The 15,702-nt window shown below is 41.9% G+C and overlaps 1 protein-coding gene across 1 annotated transcript; it reads left to right on the forward strand.

Moving 5' to 3' along the window:
- The first annotated feature begins 1,670 nt into the window (after positions 1–1,670).
- Positions 1,671–14,942, forward strand: LOC139562696 (rab11 family-interacting protein 2-like). The gene is made up of 6 exons (XM_071380628.1): positions 1,671–1,864; positions 2,423–3,077; positions 8,988–9,394; positions 9,530–9,899; positions 10,809–10,872; positions 13,407–14,942. Exons 2-6 carry the CDS (start codon positions 2,725–2,727, stop codon positions 13,632–13,634), a joined length of 1,422 nt encoding a protein of 473 aa, XP_071236729.1. The 5' UTR covers positions 1,671–1,864; positions 2,423–2,724; the 3' UTR covers positions 13,635–14,942.
- Positions 14,943–15,702: the final 760 nt, after the last annotated feature.

The raw sequence follows: 15,702 nt of genomic DNA on the forward strand, positions 1-15,702 counted from the left end.
ATGGTCCAGGGCTTACGGCAGGAATCCGGCTTTGTAGTGGAGAAAACAGTTCCATACTGGCAGGCTGGCAGGTATTATCCAGGTTAAAAGCGCCTGGTGTCTGTGCAAAAGGTAAAGCCCGATAGCAGTGGCTGACAATGACTAAATAGCTAGTAGCTAATTAGCTTGTTAGCTTCTGATGGTTAGCTTCTGAGGGAGGTTCTGGCTATAGGGTCTAAAAATAGCGGATCCGTATCACATTGGGTGAGGCGGGTTGCCGGAAGGTATATTTAATTTAAAAATGGAAAAGAGATTGAAAATAAATTGAAATGTATACAAAAAAAATACAAAATGTACACGGGAGAACGACAAACCACGTCTGCACTGCTACGCCATCTTGGACTATGAATACGCCATCTTGGGTCTGAATACTTTCCGAATGCACTATATATACTGTATATATAATACACTTGGAGCAAGCATGAACATAGAACAGAATCAATCAGGGGAAAGCAGCTGGTTGGTAATTCATGTAGTTTATATGCCTACATGTATTGAGTTTCAAGTCAAGAAGATCTTCGCCTAGTCCTCAGAAACATTGATTTCTTATACTGGGTGAAACATTATACTGTATGTTTGTAGTGTATGGTCTTCTGCTAGCCTTTATTACTCAACAAGTTGCCTACTACGCGTTATCCCTCACATTGTCATTCTGGACACCATCTTACATTTTACTCCAATGGTTCCCCTGCTGTTTTCTGGTGTTCGCAGTCAGACTTGACACAAAATTGCAAGTTGAAATGGTGCCTCTTTATTTAAAGCTGCCTAAAGCACATTTTATTGGGCTACGGCCCAATATTTCACTAAGCCATAGCATTTCATTTAGAGATGCACTCTAGATAAGAGTAATAATCTCTCTGTGATGGATGGCCCAGCCCCATCCCTGGGATTGTGGTATGTACACACTGCACTTTTCATGGCAGGACGATAAAGCCAACATAGGCAGGTGTGTTTGGTTAAGATGTACTTGTCAAGTGGGGTGACACGCATGTCTATATTCATTCAAATGAACTCTCTTATCTGCACCTACATGCAGCCACTCAGGAGACAAAGCAGAGCCCATGTTCTTGTGATTTACCTCTTTACAGTACACCCTCTTTCCCCTCCACCCACAGACACCCACAAACCTCACAGGTGAGAGGGAGGAGGTGTTTGAACCCCATGGAATGCCATTGGCCAGGGCCTCCTTTTCTCCTTTAATTGTAGGGGAGCAAAACCAACCAGATATTTACATTGCAGAGATTTGGGGGCGTGAATCATAAAGACATAATTTCAACCCTCTACATCCTCCTAGTTTTAATGAATTACTGCAAATTACTATATGCTTAGGCTTCACTCCTCTAACCAAAAACTTGATTTGTAGAGCAATTTAGCATTTTCAGCATTAACAAACTCTCCAAATTTAGAAAACTGAATCAAGTGCCTATATACTGTGCCTACATGAGTATCACACGGATATGTTTTACGGTTTTTCCATGGTTTGGACTTTTTTCTGGTTATGAACAAAGTCTGTGTAATCTACCGTGTACGTAGGGCAGGAACAACTTGTTTGACACATCAAAGATAAGGCGCGTGCTCCTGAAACATTTAGTTTCCACAGCAACAGAGGAGGAGCTTGAACTTTCACCTGTGATTGTGGCGGATGTAGTAGACCAACAAGGAAGTTAGCTAGTTTGGGCTGGTACAGCTAGCTAGCAGGCTGTAAAATAACGAGATTAAGCTCCAATAAATCATTTTCAAATGTGTTATTTATGAAATATGTCCAACAACAATCGAGTGGATGTACAGGATGGCAACATGTCACAAGATTTGAGAAAATGACGAGGTACAGTAGTGAGGAAGCTTGTTTCGCTAGCTTGCCAACATCAGCTGTTCAATCTAATGAACGTCTAGTAAATCAATACTACTACTTTGCAACGTTATTATTGTATAATAACCGGTGGTGTGTCACAATATGACAAACGCAACAGAACTGAAGAACATGTTTTTTGTTTTGTTGTTGTTGTATATCAAGAGTTATCCAACCCTTTTCCTGTAAAGCTGCCCTCCTGTTTGTTTACGCTTCAACCCAGTTATTAATCCGCTAACGTTAGCTAATTATTAGAATTAGCTAGGTGTGCTAGTTTAGGGTTGAGCGAAGCCCTAAAGGACGTTAGCTCTCGAGGAACAGGTTTGGAAAGCCCTGCTACATAGTTATTCAGCTTACTTCAGCCAAGCTGGAAATGGTGATTGATGTCAGCAGTTTAGCTTGTTAACTAGCTAGCCTGCTTAGCTTCAATCATAGCTAGCTAGCTAACTAGCACATCTGTAGTAGATAAGTTATCTAGTCAACCTGCAACGACCTCTTACAATGTGTAACTCTTATCTCCCATTTTGCTTTCAGATTACTTGCCTTACAGTGGCCTGGACATTTGTGATATGTTAACGTTAATCACAAAAGACAAGTGTGTAAGATGGACTGAGGGAATTAGTTAGCTGCAGACTTTTGAGATGTTACTAGCTGTACATGTAAATATATGACCAAAAAGCACTGTAAGTTATCTACACCTACATATCACTAATCAACATGGACAACATGGCCCTACAAATAAGTTGTTAATATTTGCATGCTCTGTCATCACTTTTTAAGGTCAATTCACCTGCACATACATTTGAATGACTAACCACACATAAACAGAGCTGATCATGTCACTAGCAAAGCAGTCACAAACGTGGTTCCCAACTCATGTCCAAGCCACTGTTCTCCAAGCAACTGACCTACAAGCTAAGGGTAAGCATGGCACCAACGACGCCTACGCTATCATCCAGCTGGGCAAAGAGAAGTACTCGACATCTGTGGCAGAGAAAACACTCAACCCAGCGTGGAGAGAAGAAGCCTCCTTTGAACTGCCTGGTCTGCTTCTGGAGGGCAATCCAGAAATCTATGAATTATGCCTTATCGTGATGCACAGGTCCCTGGTGGGGATGGATAAATTCCTGGGCCAGAGTACCATCAATCTCAATGATATTTTTGATAACAAGGAGCGAAGGAGAACAGAGTAAGTATCACCAACTAATCAAACTAAATCATGTTTTTCCCTTTCAAGGAAGTTTCAGAACAAAAGTACACAGGGTGTCTGCGGATCCTTAAAAAGTCTTACACTTCAATGAATTTATCTGATTTAAAGGCCTTGAGTCTTAAAATGTCTTTCTGTTTCAAGAGTCTTAAATGTGACAGAACTGGCTACAGTGTTTCCGTTATTGTTGCGCTGCTGCTTAATTGTTGCCCCCGTGGTGAGAAATAAAAACAACTGAACATCAAATAATACTCGAGGCACACGTTCAAGATGTTAGAGGTATCCACCTCTGTGCGCCATTTCAGATGAACTAGCTAACTTTTTTATGTCTTACTTTGCACTGCAAAAAGTCAGTCTAGGCATAGAAACTAAATGACTTGGTAATAGGAAATGCATTTATTTCTATGACAGAATTAAAAAGCAATTTTGGACAGACCAATGTAGATCTTTTCCAATACATGCAACTTAAAGGTTTCATATCACGAAATTATGATTTGAAATATTTTGGACATCAGAGCAGTCTGGAGGGAATACTATTTGAGTCAGAAAATGATATGTATATGATGGTAAGATATACAAAACCTCGCAGAGAGCCTATCCAACTGACAATCTCTTCGGGGAAAAAAGAAAAGAGAGAACTATTGGAACCAAGACTTAAAAAGAACTGATATTGGCACAAGATGAAGGGAATGTTGGAACATAAGTAATGAAATTGCAGTTAACGAAAGTTTGCGCTTAATCCAGTATAAACGAATGTATTATACAAGAGACAAATTCACAAATTCTGCAGCACCACCGCAGAGTCATGTCTTAAGTGTAAAACTAGCAATGACTCAATAATCTATGCCTTCTGGGAATGCTATAAAACAAATGTTATGGGCAGAGTTACAATGTTGGCTGTCAGAAGTATTACAATGTACATTTCATTTGAATCCGTCTGTCTGCATTTTTTTTTCAAGACATGGCACATGAGGGTGCGGTGAGATACCCAATGGGCTGGACGATCCTTTTCTCGTCAATCATCTTGGAGACAATGATACTTAACAGGAAATCAACCGATCCTCCATCGTTAAGACAATGGAAAGGTCAAATGGTTTATTATCTAAATGTTAAAAGTAGGTGGGTGACAAAATGGTGCACTTTGAGGCCATGTGCCGGGTAGTAATGTGGGTGCTAGAGATGGGGGTCTGGGCAGGTGGGTCTGGGTAGGTGGGTATGAGCAGGTGGGTCTGGGCAGGTGTGATGTCATTGATGTTTGTGTGCATCTGTATGCTGCTGTCTTTTTATGTGTATGTTTTGTATTGTTAAAAAAAAAAAAGAAGCCCTCCCGCTTAGCTACCTTGGTTTGAAGGATAGCCATTTGATACCTGATTCACTGAATGAGAGAAGGACCTTATTGAGCTGACTCAGGTGTTTGAACAAGTGCTGGATCAAAAACCTGCACACCCAGTGGCGTAGCTCTCCAGATCAAATCAGAATCAAATCAAATTCTATTTGTCACATGCGCTGAATACAACCGGTGTAGACCTTACAGTGAAATGCTTACTTACAAGCCCTTAACCAACAATGCAGTTTTAAGAAAATAAGAAAATAGAGCCATCTTCATGGAGAGTTGTCACTGTTTTATACAGTAACAGTGCTGTATATTTTACTTTAAGACATTTTTGTGGTATTGAGTATCATTACAGCTAGTATTGGTATCGAAGCCAAAATTCTAAACGCTTAAGAGTTTGTGATCTAGCTAATGATTAACCCATTGGGGTAGCCTAAACAAATGCAGATGAGCCACCCCATCCTTCAGTCATCTATAGCCTAGCCACTATGCTACAAATTCGTTAAGCTACAGGAGAATGCGCGTTGCTAAAATAGCACACCTGCCTGATAATATGAGCCATGTAGGCTATAGCCTTTGGGGAAGGAACCAGCCCTGAAAATATAACTTTTTCCCAACCTGGGCTCGTTTCTGGAGGGAAATATTAGCAGGTGTGTGGCGTGCACAGACCTCAAAATTGGTATTAAATTGCATTCCAAGTGGCATTAAAGGTCTTAAAAAGTCTTAAATTCAATTTCATGGACCCTGCAGATACCCTGAGTACAGTACAACTTTATAACTGTTAAATAGGAAATTTGTCTTCTGCTCTGCTCTCAGCCCCACACTCACAAACACACTGGCCACAAAGAATCCCTAGTCACATTGAACAGTGCTAGGCCTTTGGTTCCCTAGTTCTCTGTTTGATGTTTCAGGAACAGCAAAGAGTAGGAAAGAGGGTGGATTTGCAGAACTGTCTCGTTCATGTCGTGTGGCTAAACTGCAGAAATAACATTGAACATATTCTTATTTCGGATTACGATTCAGAGAGTAGGGTCGACTAGCCTAGAGCACCTGATGTTGTGGGAAAAACACATACACGGAGAGTATGTGGTCAGCTTTCCACATGTTTTTATGCGGGCATAATTGTACGAATAAAGATTCTTCAATTCAAAACCACCTCCATTTCGCCACTTTAGCCTAGGCCCAAAGTTTGGGCCCCAAACAGAGGTTTCCAGTACATCTGTCTTGTTGTGACATAGGCTACGCCATTGTGTTCGTTGAAAAATGGGCTTTGTTGATAATGAATCAAGAGGTTAGTCTTTTGAGAATAGGCTGCCATTCATGGCGTGATTGAGTTGACTTGGGTGCAGTCTTTGTAGTTGGTGAACTAGTCCAGCGAGAACAGCAGTGAACAGGCTATCAGATTATTTCTGTGTCTTGTCACAGCGTAGGTGCTAATACAGCAAACTGTTCCACCTCAATTCCAGTAATCACACAATGAACAAATGTCCTTGCTTATTCTTGCCTTATACTGGAATTGAGATGGTAAACTGGCATTTACAGACATGGCATCGGCTGAATGTTGTGGTGTGTCCCTTTGGGTATTAGCGTATGTTAAATGAATGTGGTGGAGCTGGCCAGACATGTCTTGTTACTAATTCTGATTCAAATGATAATAGTTTTTCCAGTGGTGTGAATGTATGGAGAAAACACCACACCAGCTCCACCCAATCCAGGCCGCTACATAAAGTTATTTTTGGCCGTGTAGAATTACCATTGCACAAATTGTTGTAGTTAGCTAGGCCTACATGATGAGTAGCCTAAGCCTACGTTCTGCTCAGAGGAACAGGAACGTAATTAGGAGGATCTGGTGTCAATTAGCCATCAGTACATTTCATCATGCAAACACATGACCACACTTCCTCTTTACCCGCTAGTTGGGGCGAATTGCGATATGTCATAATCAACTGTTGATGGTTGTATTTATTTAAGGTGCCAGAGCTGATGCACCTCCAGGGTTTTGCAGTTATTCAAGTACAGAGCTGTTGTGGAGATGTCAATGGACTGGAATTTAGTCATCAACACAACTGACTTGCATAGAACGAGCCAGAGGCCTAAGCCTACTCTTGTGCTACCATATCCATATACTGGAGCAGTTCCAGGTTTGCTAGCTAGCTGTGTCCGTTCGCTGTGTTTTCAAGCAGACGCATGGGGAGGAGAGTCCATCTTGACATCGGAGTAGGCAGCCCCTAATTATCGCACACCTGTGTTTGTTGATTGTGAGGAGTTTCCCAGCGGTCTGGGTAGAGTGGGAGTATTGTGGTTCCAGGCAGAGGGAGGTTTATCTTGGCCTTGACATCCATGTGAAGTACAGGGCAGCCCCCCTCTCAGCAGAATGCTGTGTGGCTCTTAGATCATGCTCTGGAGGACAGAGACCACTACTATGGGAATTAGGCTAGCTCGACCAAGAGAGGCCCATGCCATGGCGGTTCTTTGGCCACTCGGTCTGAGGACAGTTTAGGGCAAAAAATATAATCCCTGTCCACCTTCTGTCCACTTTTCCCATGACAGAAGTAGGCTAAAGCTTGGACAGTCAGAGGTTGTGCTCATTAAGGAATTGTGGAATTTGCCAGAACACCTGTGCTGTTTGAGAGGTGGTTTAAATGTTGACTTTGTATTTTGAGTGAGGTTTCTTCTTAGTTCTACATTTCTGCAATCAACATACCCTTGGTTTGTATGAACTAGGCATAGGCTACGGAGAAGCCATCATTCTCATTAGCATGTATGAGTTGCGTGGTTGTCTTGCACCGTTGCCTTTGTCATTTCCCAATTGCTTGTCATAGCAGTTCTGAACAAAGGCCAGATTTGTGCAAATGTCACCCCTTTTTCTCACAGCGAAGGCATCAATCGTATTACTTCCAGCAGGCGAAGCAAAGAGGTTAAACAAACAGGAGCAGAATGGCCTCGACGAACAATATTATTCAACATTCTTCTCGAGATTCAGACCATCACAGTTTGCAGGGAATTATGTTTATCCCTCATATCAAATCACGTTTTATTTGTCACATGCGCCGAAAACAGCAGCTGTAGAGCTTACAGTGAAATGCTTACTTACAAGCCCTTAACCAACAATGCTTTAAGAAGTTTTAAGAAAAGTAAGTGTTAAATAGAAAATAAAAGTAACAAATAATTAAACAGCAGCTGTAAAATAACAATAGCGTGGTTATATACAGGGGCTATGACAGAGTCAATGTGCGGGGGCACCGGTTAGTCGAGGTAATTGAGGTAATATGTACATGTAGATGGAGTTAAAGTGACTGCATAGATAATAAACAGAGTAGCACCACCGTAAAAGAGGGGTCTGGGTAGCCTCTAATATGCATTCTCAGGGAGGTGAAAAGCTTCCAATGACGTGGATTTATTTGAAGTGAAAGTGAAAAGTGAAAGTGAAATTGGGGAGTTCCACCACAGACATTTTACCTCCTCTGTCCAGTGTGTGTTCTTTTGTCCATCTAAATCTTTTATTTTTATTGGCCAGTCTGAGATATGGCTTTTTCTTTGCAATTCTGCCTAGAAGGCCAGCATCCCGGAGTTGCCTCTTCACTGTTGACGTTGAGACTGGTGTTTTGTGGGTACTATTTAATGAAGCTGCCAGTTGAGGACCTGTGAGGCGTCTTGGCAATTTCTCGCATGGCATAGCCTTCATTTCTCAGAACAAGAATAGACTGAGGAGTTTCAGAAGGAAGTTATTTGTTTCTGGCCATTTTGAGCCTGTAATCGAACCCACAAATGCTGACGCTCCAGATACTCAACCAGTCTAAAGAAGGCCAGTTTTATTGCTTCTTTAATCAGAACAACCGTTTTCAGCTGTGCTAACATAATTGCAAAAGGGTTTTCTATTGATCAATTAGCCTTTTAAAATGATAAACTTGGATTAGCTAACACAACGTGCCATTGGAACACAGGACTGATGGTTGCTGATAATGGGCCTCTGTACGCCTATGTAGATATTCCATAAAAAAATCAGCCGTTTCCAGCTACAATAGTAATTTACAACATTAACAATGTCTACACTGTATTTCTGATCAATTTGATGTTATTTTAATTAATGGACAAAAACAATAGCTTTTCTTTCAAAAACAAGGACATTTCTAAGTGACCTCAAACTTTTGAATAGTAGTGTATGTACTCTCAGATTTCTGTATTGTTCCTTTAACGATAGTTTTCACCTCCAAATGGATGCAGCATATCACCTTGAAGAAAATGTCAAAGCCTAGAATTTAGATGCATTAAATAATAGGCCTATATTTTCCACCAATTTTTTTTTTACTATTTTACACCAATATTGGAAAACATACATTTTAGTATTCATTTAAAAATGAATACATTGCCATGACAAACGTAAAATGAATTCAGAATAAAAACATACATTTCTTTTTAACTTGTTGAAAATGATCTGTTTTAGCACCCAACAATGGCACCGGAGGTTTTCTTTCATCCTTGAATCTTATATTCCTGTGTTCATTTAAATGTGCCACAGACACAATTTACAGATGGCTAATAATCATCCCTTCTTTTAGCTGGTACTCCTTGGACTCCAGGCCAGGGAAGAAGAGGAAGGAGAGAGGGAAGATCCAGGTCGGCATTCAGTTCATGAGGAACAACATGACGGCCAGCATGTTTGACCTCTCCGTAAAGGACAAGCCCCGCTCGCCCTTCACCAAACTCAAGGACAAGATGAAGGGGCGCAGGCACGACGGTGGTCTCTCCGACACCACCTCAGCCATCCTGCCCCGCTCCGCCATGTGTGACTCGGAGACCCTTCGCCAACCCAGTGCATCTGACCATCAGCCCCAGCCAGAGCCCAAGATCAAGAGACACCTACTGGCCGGCTCCCATACACTCTCTGCAGCCCGCTCTATGTCTGACCTCATTGGCACTCACTTCCGCCCCAAGCTGGACTCCAGAAACTCCATGGAACAGCTGGGTAAGGACAGCAGCTTCCTCTAGTATTAGGCCTATTTTAGTATTTACTTGTATTAGCCTACCTGTACCATATTTCTTTGTCTGTGATTAGTATTGTTTCCATGAATGTTTCAGGTAAATTGTTTGTGTTTCACAGAGAAAGGGAGTGGTGCCGCCCCTCACCGGCGCTCCCAGGGCGAGGTGCCAGGCTACCAGGACAGCGAGGGGCACGGTGATCCTTTTACTCATATCAGCGACGGCCTGCCGCAGAAGTACGCCACCCTCCCACGCAACCGCAACCCGTTCGAGGGGGAGCAGGGCCAGCTGTGGGACCGAGGGGAGAAAAAGGAGAAGAAGGAGAAGGTCAGCCTGCTGGAACGTGTGACCGGGAAGAAGGAGGGACGCAAGACCAACAACGGGGGGCGTTCGGGCAGCTCTGGAGACCTGCGCTCAAGCAACCCCTTCAGCAGCGACTCTCAGGGCGACACCCAACCAACCAACCCCTTCCTCTCACACTACAAAGGAAGGTAAAGCTTTTCATGTCCACACCACCATGTTTGGTATCCAAGCCAGGGTCATGTTCATTAATAAGCACCAAACGGAAGAATACAAACTGAAACGGGTAGGGACTACCTCCAATAAGAAACGTTCATTTTCAAAAAAAAATGTACAACTCTTTCAATTGTGTGCCCTAATGAACACAACCCAGATGCACATGTATTGCACAGTATTCCTGATCCCTTAGAATAGTTTCGTTAGAAGACTTACAAAGCTGAATGGATTTTGCGGTCAGTTAGCTAACGTTTGGTCACCTGGCTTATTCAGGACTTGCTAGGTAGCTAATACAACTAGACCTTCCACTACAAAACATTGCAACATGCTTTCAGAAAACTGAATCGGTACCTTTCGAAGCAGTTTCACCGAACCAATCATATCAAGTTCCTGTGTTGCACTTATAGTTTGTCTAATTTCAGTTTTTGTGACAAACATGCAGGTATAGCGTAGAGAATCGTACCACCTAAACCGCTCTGAAATTTATTTTTCATAACCGAAAGTATTGTATTTTCAGCTGTTTGAAGCTGGTGTACAAAACCGAAAGTAAAAAATGCAAAAACAAAACTTAAGAACTCGAAGCATAGAAATAGTGCACATAGAACAGATCTAATGCGTCTTAGACTTGCTTTCAATGAGTGACAGATCTATAACTCACATTTCTATGTGAATTTGGTAGGGTCGCCCAAAAAGTTACATATTGCAGCTTTTAACAGCTGCCACCATACACTACCTCTGTGGTCATTTAGGTTGAAGGCAGATGATGCATGGTGGTTAAAAATAATTGTGGGCAGGTTATTGGTAATATAACCCTCAGCCACAGGTAAATATGATTTGATGTGTTTTGATGATTTTGTAATTCAGTGTACGTGGATGTTTTGCAGCGATAAAACTCCCACCACTAATGGAGACATCCGAAAGGCAAGAGAGAACCACGGAAAGAAAAATGTAAGAGATCATACCTTGTACACTTTTTGTGAACTAATCTCAAAGAAAATGAAGGGGGGGAGACAAGAAGGGGAAAAAAACAAAAAGCATAGTCCTAGTTTTTTGGGGGACTTGTTCTGAGATTCAGAACACCACTGGCTTTTAATTGAGTAGCTCTCCCAGATCTCACTTGACATTGCAGCTGGTGATGTTGGTCTCTGAACTGCTCTCTGTTCCGTCTTTGACAGTTCACTATGAGTGTCATTAAACTAATGAACAGCTGAAAACAGCGGTCATCATCTGATCGGCTCATCATTTGAAACAGTGTGAAGTTTTGGTCTCTAAGGTCAGGTGAAGTACTATTATATCGTACTGGTACCATAATTGGAGCTCTTTTTGGAGGGGGAGAAATCTGTATTTGTCATTGGTTTGATGGGGGGGGTTGTTTGCCACCTTAGTTTTGTCACCCCCCCACCCCCACCCAAAGACAAGTAAGAAAAAAACGCTTTCATGGTGCTTAATTCTAGTAGTCGCTGGCCATTACACTGCAGAATTAGTATTAACATGGTAAGAGAGCAGCGTCCAAAGTGATGTTGAAATGAGAAACGGATGCTGATAATGGCTTTCCTCACCTCTCGTTGTGGGTGTTGAGGAGTTGTCTTAACCACATGTGCCCCTCCATACTCTGCACGAGCAGAAATGAACTGGCAGTTCCATTTCCTCTCCTTTTCAGGCCCTAGCTAATTAACCAGTGAGGGAGGAGGGGAGGATAGTGAGAAATTTTCAAGAACGGAGCTTTTAAATTCTCAAAGCAGAGCTCATTAGAAGCAGTAATGAGACAACTGGAGAAGGCCAAGTGTGCTCGCCTTATCTCCTCCTCACCACTGATCGCGGAAAAATTGTCAGTACTTTGGTAGTTCATGGTCATTTCCAGGCCTCTGTCACCAGCCACTACAGCTCCCGGCTGTGTAGCTTTATATCGTGTCTGGGGCTTTTTGGCATGTGTGTAATGGACACAATTGCTCGTACAGTATAATGAAACTGAGCTGGTAACTTGATTCATGTTAGGAAAGTCTCTCAGCGGAATTGGTTGTCGTTATGACTTATCAGCTCTTCATTTTCTCCGGTAGCGCAAAAGGCCTATTTCTCAGTATATTTTCACTTTGTCTCCAAAAACATATTCACTTCCCCAGTTGATAGTTGATACACCCCCACTAACAACACCTGTTTTACTCTGACTGAAAACGTGAGGCATTTGCTTAGCTACTTTTTAACTTTGGCTGCCCGGGAAACGACAACAAAACAACTTGAAGCGTAGCTACGATCGACCGCAGCACACCTAGCATGTCCACATACCATTGAAAACAATGGAAATAACAGTGCTGGCATGTTTAGTGTGATCCCCGCCTTAGTCCTCTTTTGTTTGGACATAAACTCTAGGGATCCTCACATTTTAGTTTCTTTGTTTCTCATTCTACGAAGAGTTACAGTATACAGTGAATATGGTCCGGCACTTGATCTTCACATCGTAGACACCGCACAGCGATGGCAGCTTGGTTTGGGCACAGGGATGGGGAAGGGGACTAAGTGTAGTGTTTTAAACAAGTTGATGGCTTTGCTGCTGTGTCTGCCTGGCGGAACCATGTCCATTGTTGAAGCGATAACATGGTACCTCATTAAAAAAAAAGAGGCTTTACAGCTCCTCTCGTCCCTCCATAACGGGATCGGCACAGACTGCGATGCACCCGGTCCTCTAAAGAACAAACTCAACCAAAATAGTTGGGTTGCATCTTTCTGTTCTTGTTCATTAGTCTGACCTTTTTATTCCGGAAATATGCACTCTGTCGTTTCCAGGCAGCTTCCACATTTTTTTTGTCTTAATTACTGTTCACTGCGTGGTTTCATTTGAATGTGATGCTCTTGTCTGACAGCTGGTCAAGGTCTCTGTCTAGGCTGGCTTGGGAGGAGGAAATGTGCTTTAAGATTTAAAGAGGTAATGGGGGTTGAAAGCTTTTTTTATTTTCTAGAACTGATACTAAAACAACACATTAGATTCCCTGCCACAGGATTCCTGGTTGTTCGAGCCATCTATGAGTTTCTATTGAACACTATTGAACACTTGATCAGATCAAACACCTGAAGTGAAATGCAATGGCAGCAACAGTGCTAACAAACCTGTGGGAGTGACGTCTTATCACAGCCTCTCAATTAGTCCTGATTGCCACCAGGTTATGCGAGCTGAACACGTGCGGCCGTGACGTAGTTTGTGTCGTTTTTCTAACACCTTTAATTTGGCAGTTAGTCTGTCTGCCGTAATACGAGGGATTCCCTGGCCTAGCCCACCTTCTGTCTTTCTTTAGATCATCTTAAGCACTAATTTACCTTTTGCTTAGTTTTTTTCTATTCCTACCATCTGTACTGTATACTACTCATTGAAAACAACTGTCTCGGGAATTGTCTCGTATCTCAAGACGCGTTTGAAGAAACACACTTTTTTTTGTAAATGGCGCCATCAATGTTGAAGTCGTCACAATGTCTGTGGTTTGCACCCGCAGGAGACAATGCAGACGAGCGTGGCTTCCTATAGCAACTTATCTTTCGACGAGGTGGTGCAGGAGCTCATCAAGCAGAAGGGGGTGGTGAAAAAGAAGGACGCGCATATCCGTGAACTGGAAGACTACATTGATAACCTGCTGGTGCGCGTTATGGAGGAGACGCCGAGCATCCTACGGACACCCTACGAGCCCAAGAGGAAAGCGGGGAAAATCTCCAAAAAGAACTAGTGTCAAGGTAGAGTTAGGGTCCCAACGATATGCTCTTGTTTCAGTGAGGGCCCATCCTAGCCATTGAGAAATGTATTGTGGGTATAGAGCAAAAATGAAGAGAAGGGGATTGACCCATGCCAAATCACAATTTTTATTTTTTAATAGGTTTTGCATGCTTTGATTTGAGTTTACACCCGTTTCCCCAACAATTTTATTGGGAAGTGAAGTACACCCGACTACCTAACTATCTGACATTTTGACTTGCATTTTAACAAACCCCATGGCTTTCCCATAGTTATAGAAATACTAACCTTTGAATCAGTTGCTGTATAGTGATCCATTCATCCTTTTTAGTATTATACCTCTTGCTCCGTTCTTTGCATTGACATTCCTTTGTTTTTCCTATTCAGCCGAATTGAAAGAATGTGAAATGACACCTTGGCAGAGCCCAGTGGGATAAGAAACAAACTAGTGGGGTTATGCCATGCGTGACAGTTTCTCCAAGGTGTACAAGTTTTCCCAATAGTTTACACAATAGACCTGTGCACTTTCACACACATATAACATGGGGAAAAACACAGACAGCTTCTGAGGCGATTGTGTGCACATGGGACCACCATCAAGCTAGATTTGCGTTTTAACACTAAGGCCATACAAATGTAATTAAATGTTTAACAGATGGCCCTCTTCACTTCACTTTAAAAAAAAAAAACATAAAAATAAATAAATAAGATTAGGTCCTACTGAAAAAATGGCATGTTTCGATCAAAATAATGTCCCCCCCCCCCCCCAAGAGGCTAAAATCACTTGATTAGGTCGCTAGGTGTTGAACTAAGGTTGCTGTAGTATTTTTAAAGGGATTATCTAGTACTTTTGTATACTTTTTAGCTAGTAATTCTAAAAGTAGCACTCGCAAGCCAAAAGTGGTCCCCGAAAATGGCCTACTGTGTCTCTCGCTCTGCTGTGGGTGCTTCATGTGCATCTTGCTAATTGTCATTCATATGGCGAGGTGCTAAATTACATTTGTTGAACTCGTGCTGCTAGGGGGCTAGCCCACGTGGGGGGAAATGGTGTAGCACAGTATAGAGAAAAACTAGGGATTTCATGGCTAATTGAGGAAAGACAGTAATTCTGCTTATAGGTTATGCATGTATAAACTACTCATTGACACATCCATCCCAAAGTGGGAGGTTTATAAAAATACCGGAGCACGTCTTTAATAAAAGGGGCTACTTATTTTTCGTTTGTTTCGGCTTGCTCGCCTCACTTAAAAATAAATCTGTTAAATGTTTAATATGTATGGCCTTAGTATTAAAATGTACCAAACACTGAGTGTTAACTTATCACACTTGTGTAAAAAAAAAAGAAAGAAGAAAAGGACATAGTTTACTGAATAGGGTTTGATGTGCTAATTTGAATAGAGCTCTAATGACTGTTTACACTTCAGACAAAGACGCAGGATCATCACACAAACTCTCCACTCAGCCAATCGGCCCTTTACACGCCTCTTACTGTAGGCAAGGATTGTGTTGATATACTGGAGGTGTGAATACAATGTTATCGCCTGTCTGTGACATTGATCTGAGCCTTTTGGCATTAGGATGGTTTGGACCTATCTCTTGACATTTGCCATCTTTGTACAAAATTATATTATTTAAAGTTACTCTTATGAGGGTAGGTACTAAGCACTACTGAATTCTTACTCAAGGCATTGCATATCCAAACACAGATCTGAAAACAATGTGACCTTCTAGTGAAAACAAAAAAAAATAGGTAAACACTGTATTCTCTCTGGTCAATTTGATGATATAGAATGTCTCGGCATCGTGCTGGTGCAGAATGTGATTGAGTGTAGGCAACTAAAGACACCGCTATTGAAGCCTCCTCAGTATTTACACCAAAGTGAATTCATTCAAAGAGCTGCCATTGTCCATCATATCAACTCTGAAATCATTGCTTTTGGGTTTGTTATTTCAGTTTTTTTTTATCATAAGCTAGGTTTCCATCCAATTAGCGCCAGATTTTCATTTGAATATTCAAAAATGTGCATAAAAACAATACGTGTGTTTTCCCACCAGAGATGTTT

This window comes from Salvelinus alpinus, chromosome 32 (genome assembly GCF_045679555.1).
Source record: "Salvelinus alpinus chromosome 32, SLU_Salpinus.1, whole genome shotgun sequence".
Lineage (NCBI taxonomy): Eukaryota > Metazoa > Chordata > Actinopteri > Salmoniformes > Salmonidae > Salvelinus > Salvelinus alpinus.

What these genes read in the sequence shown, in the direction of transcription:
- LOC139562696 (XM_071380628.1), top strand. Translation starts at nt 2,725, where the DNA reads ATGTCACTAGCAAAGCAGTCACAAACGTGGTTCCCAACTCATGTCCAA. An exon ending in AAGGAGCGAAGGAGAACAGA is followed by an intron (nt 3,078 to 8,987) that starts GTAAGTATCACC and finishes CCCTTCTTTTAG; the next exon opens with CTGGTACTCCTTGGACTCCA. An exon ending in AAACTCCATGGAACAGCTGG is followed by an intron (nt 9,395 to 9,529) that starts GTAAGGACAGCA and finishes TGTGTTTCACAG; the next exon opens with AGAAAGGGAGTGGTGCCGCC.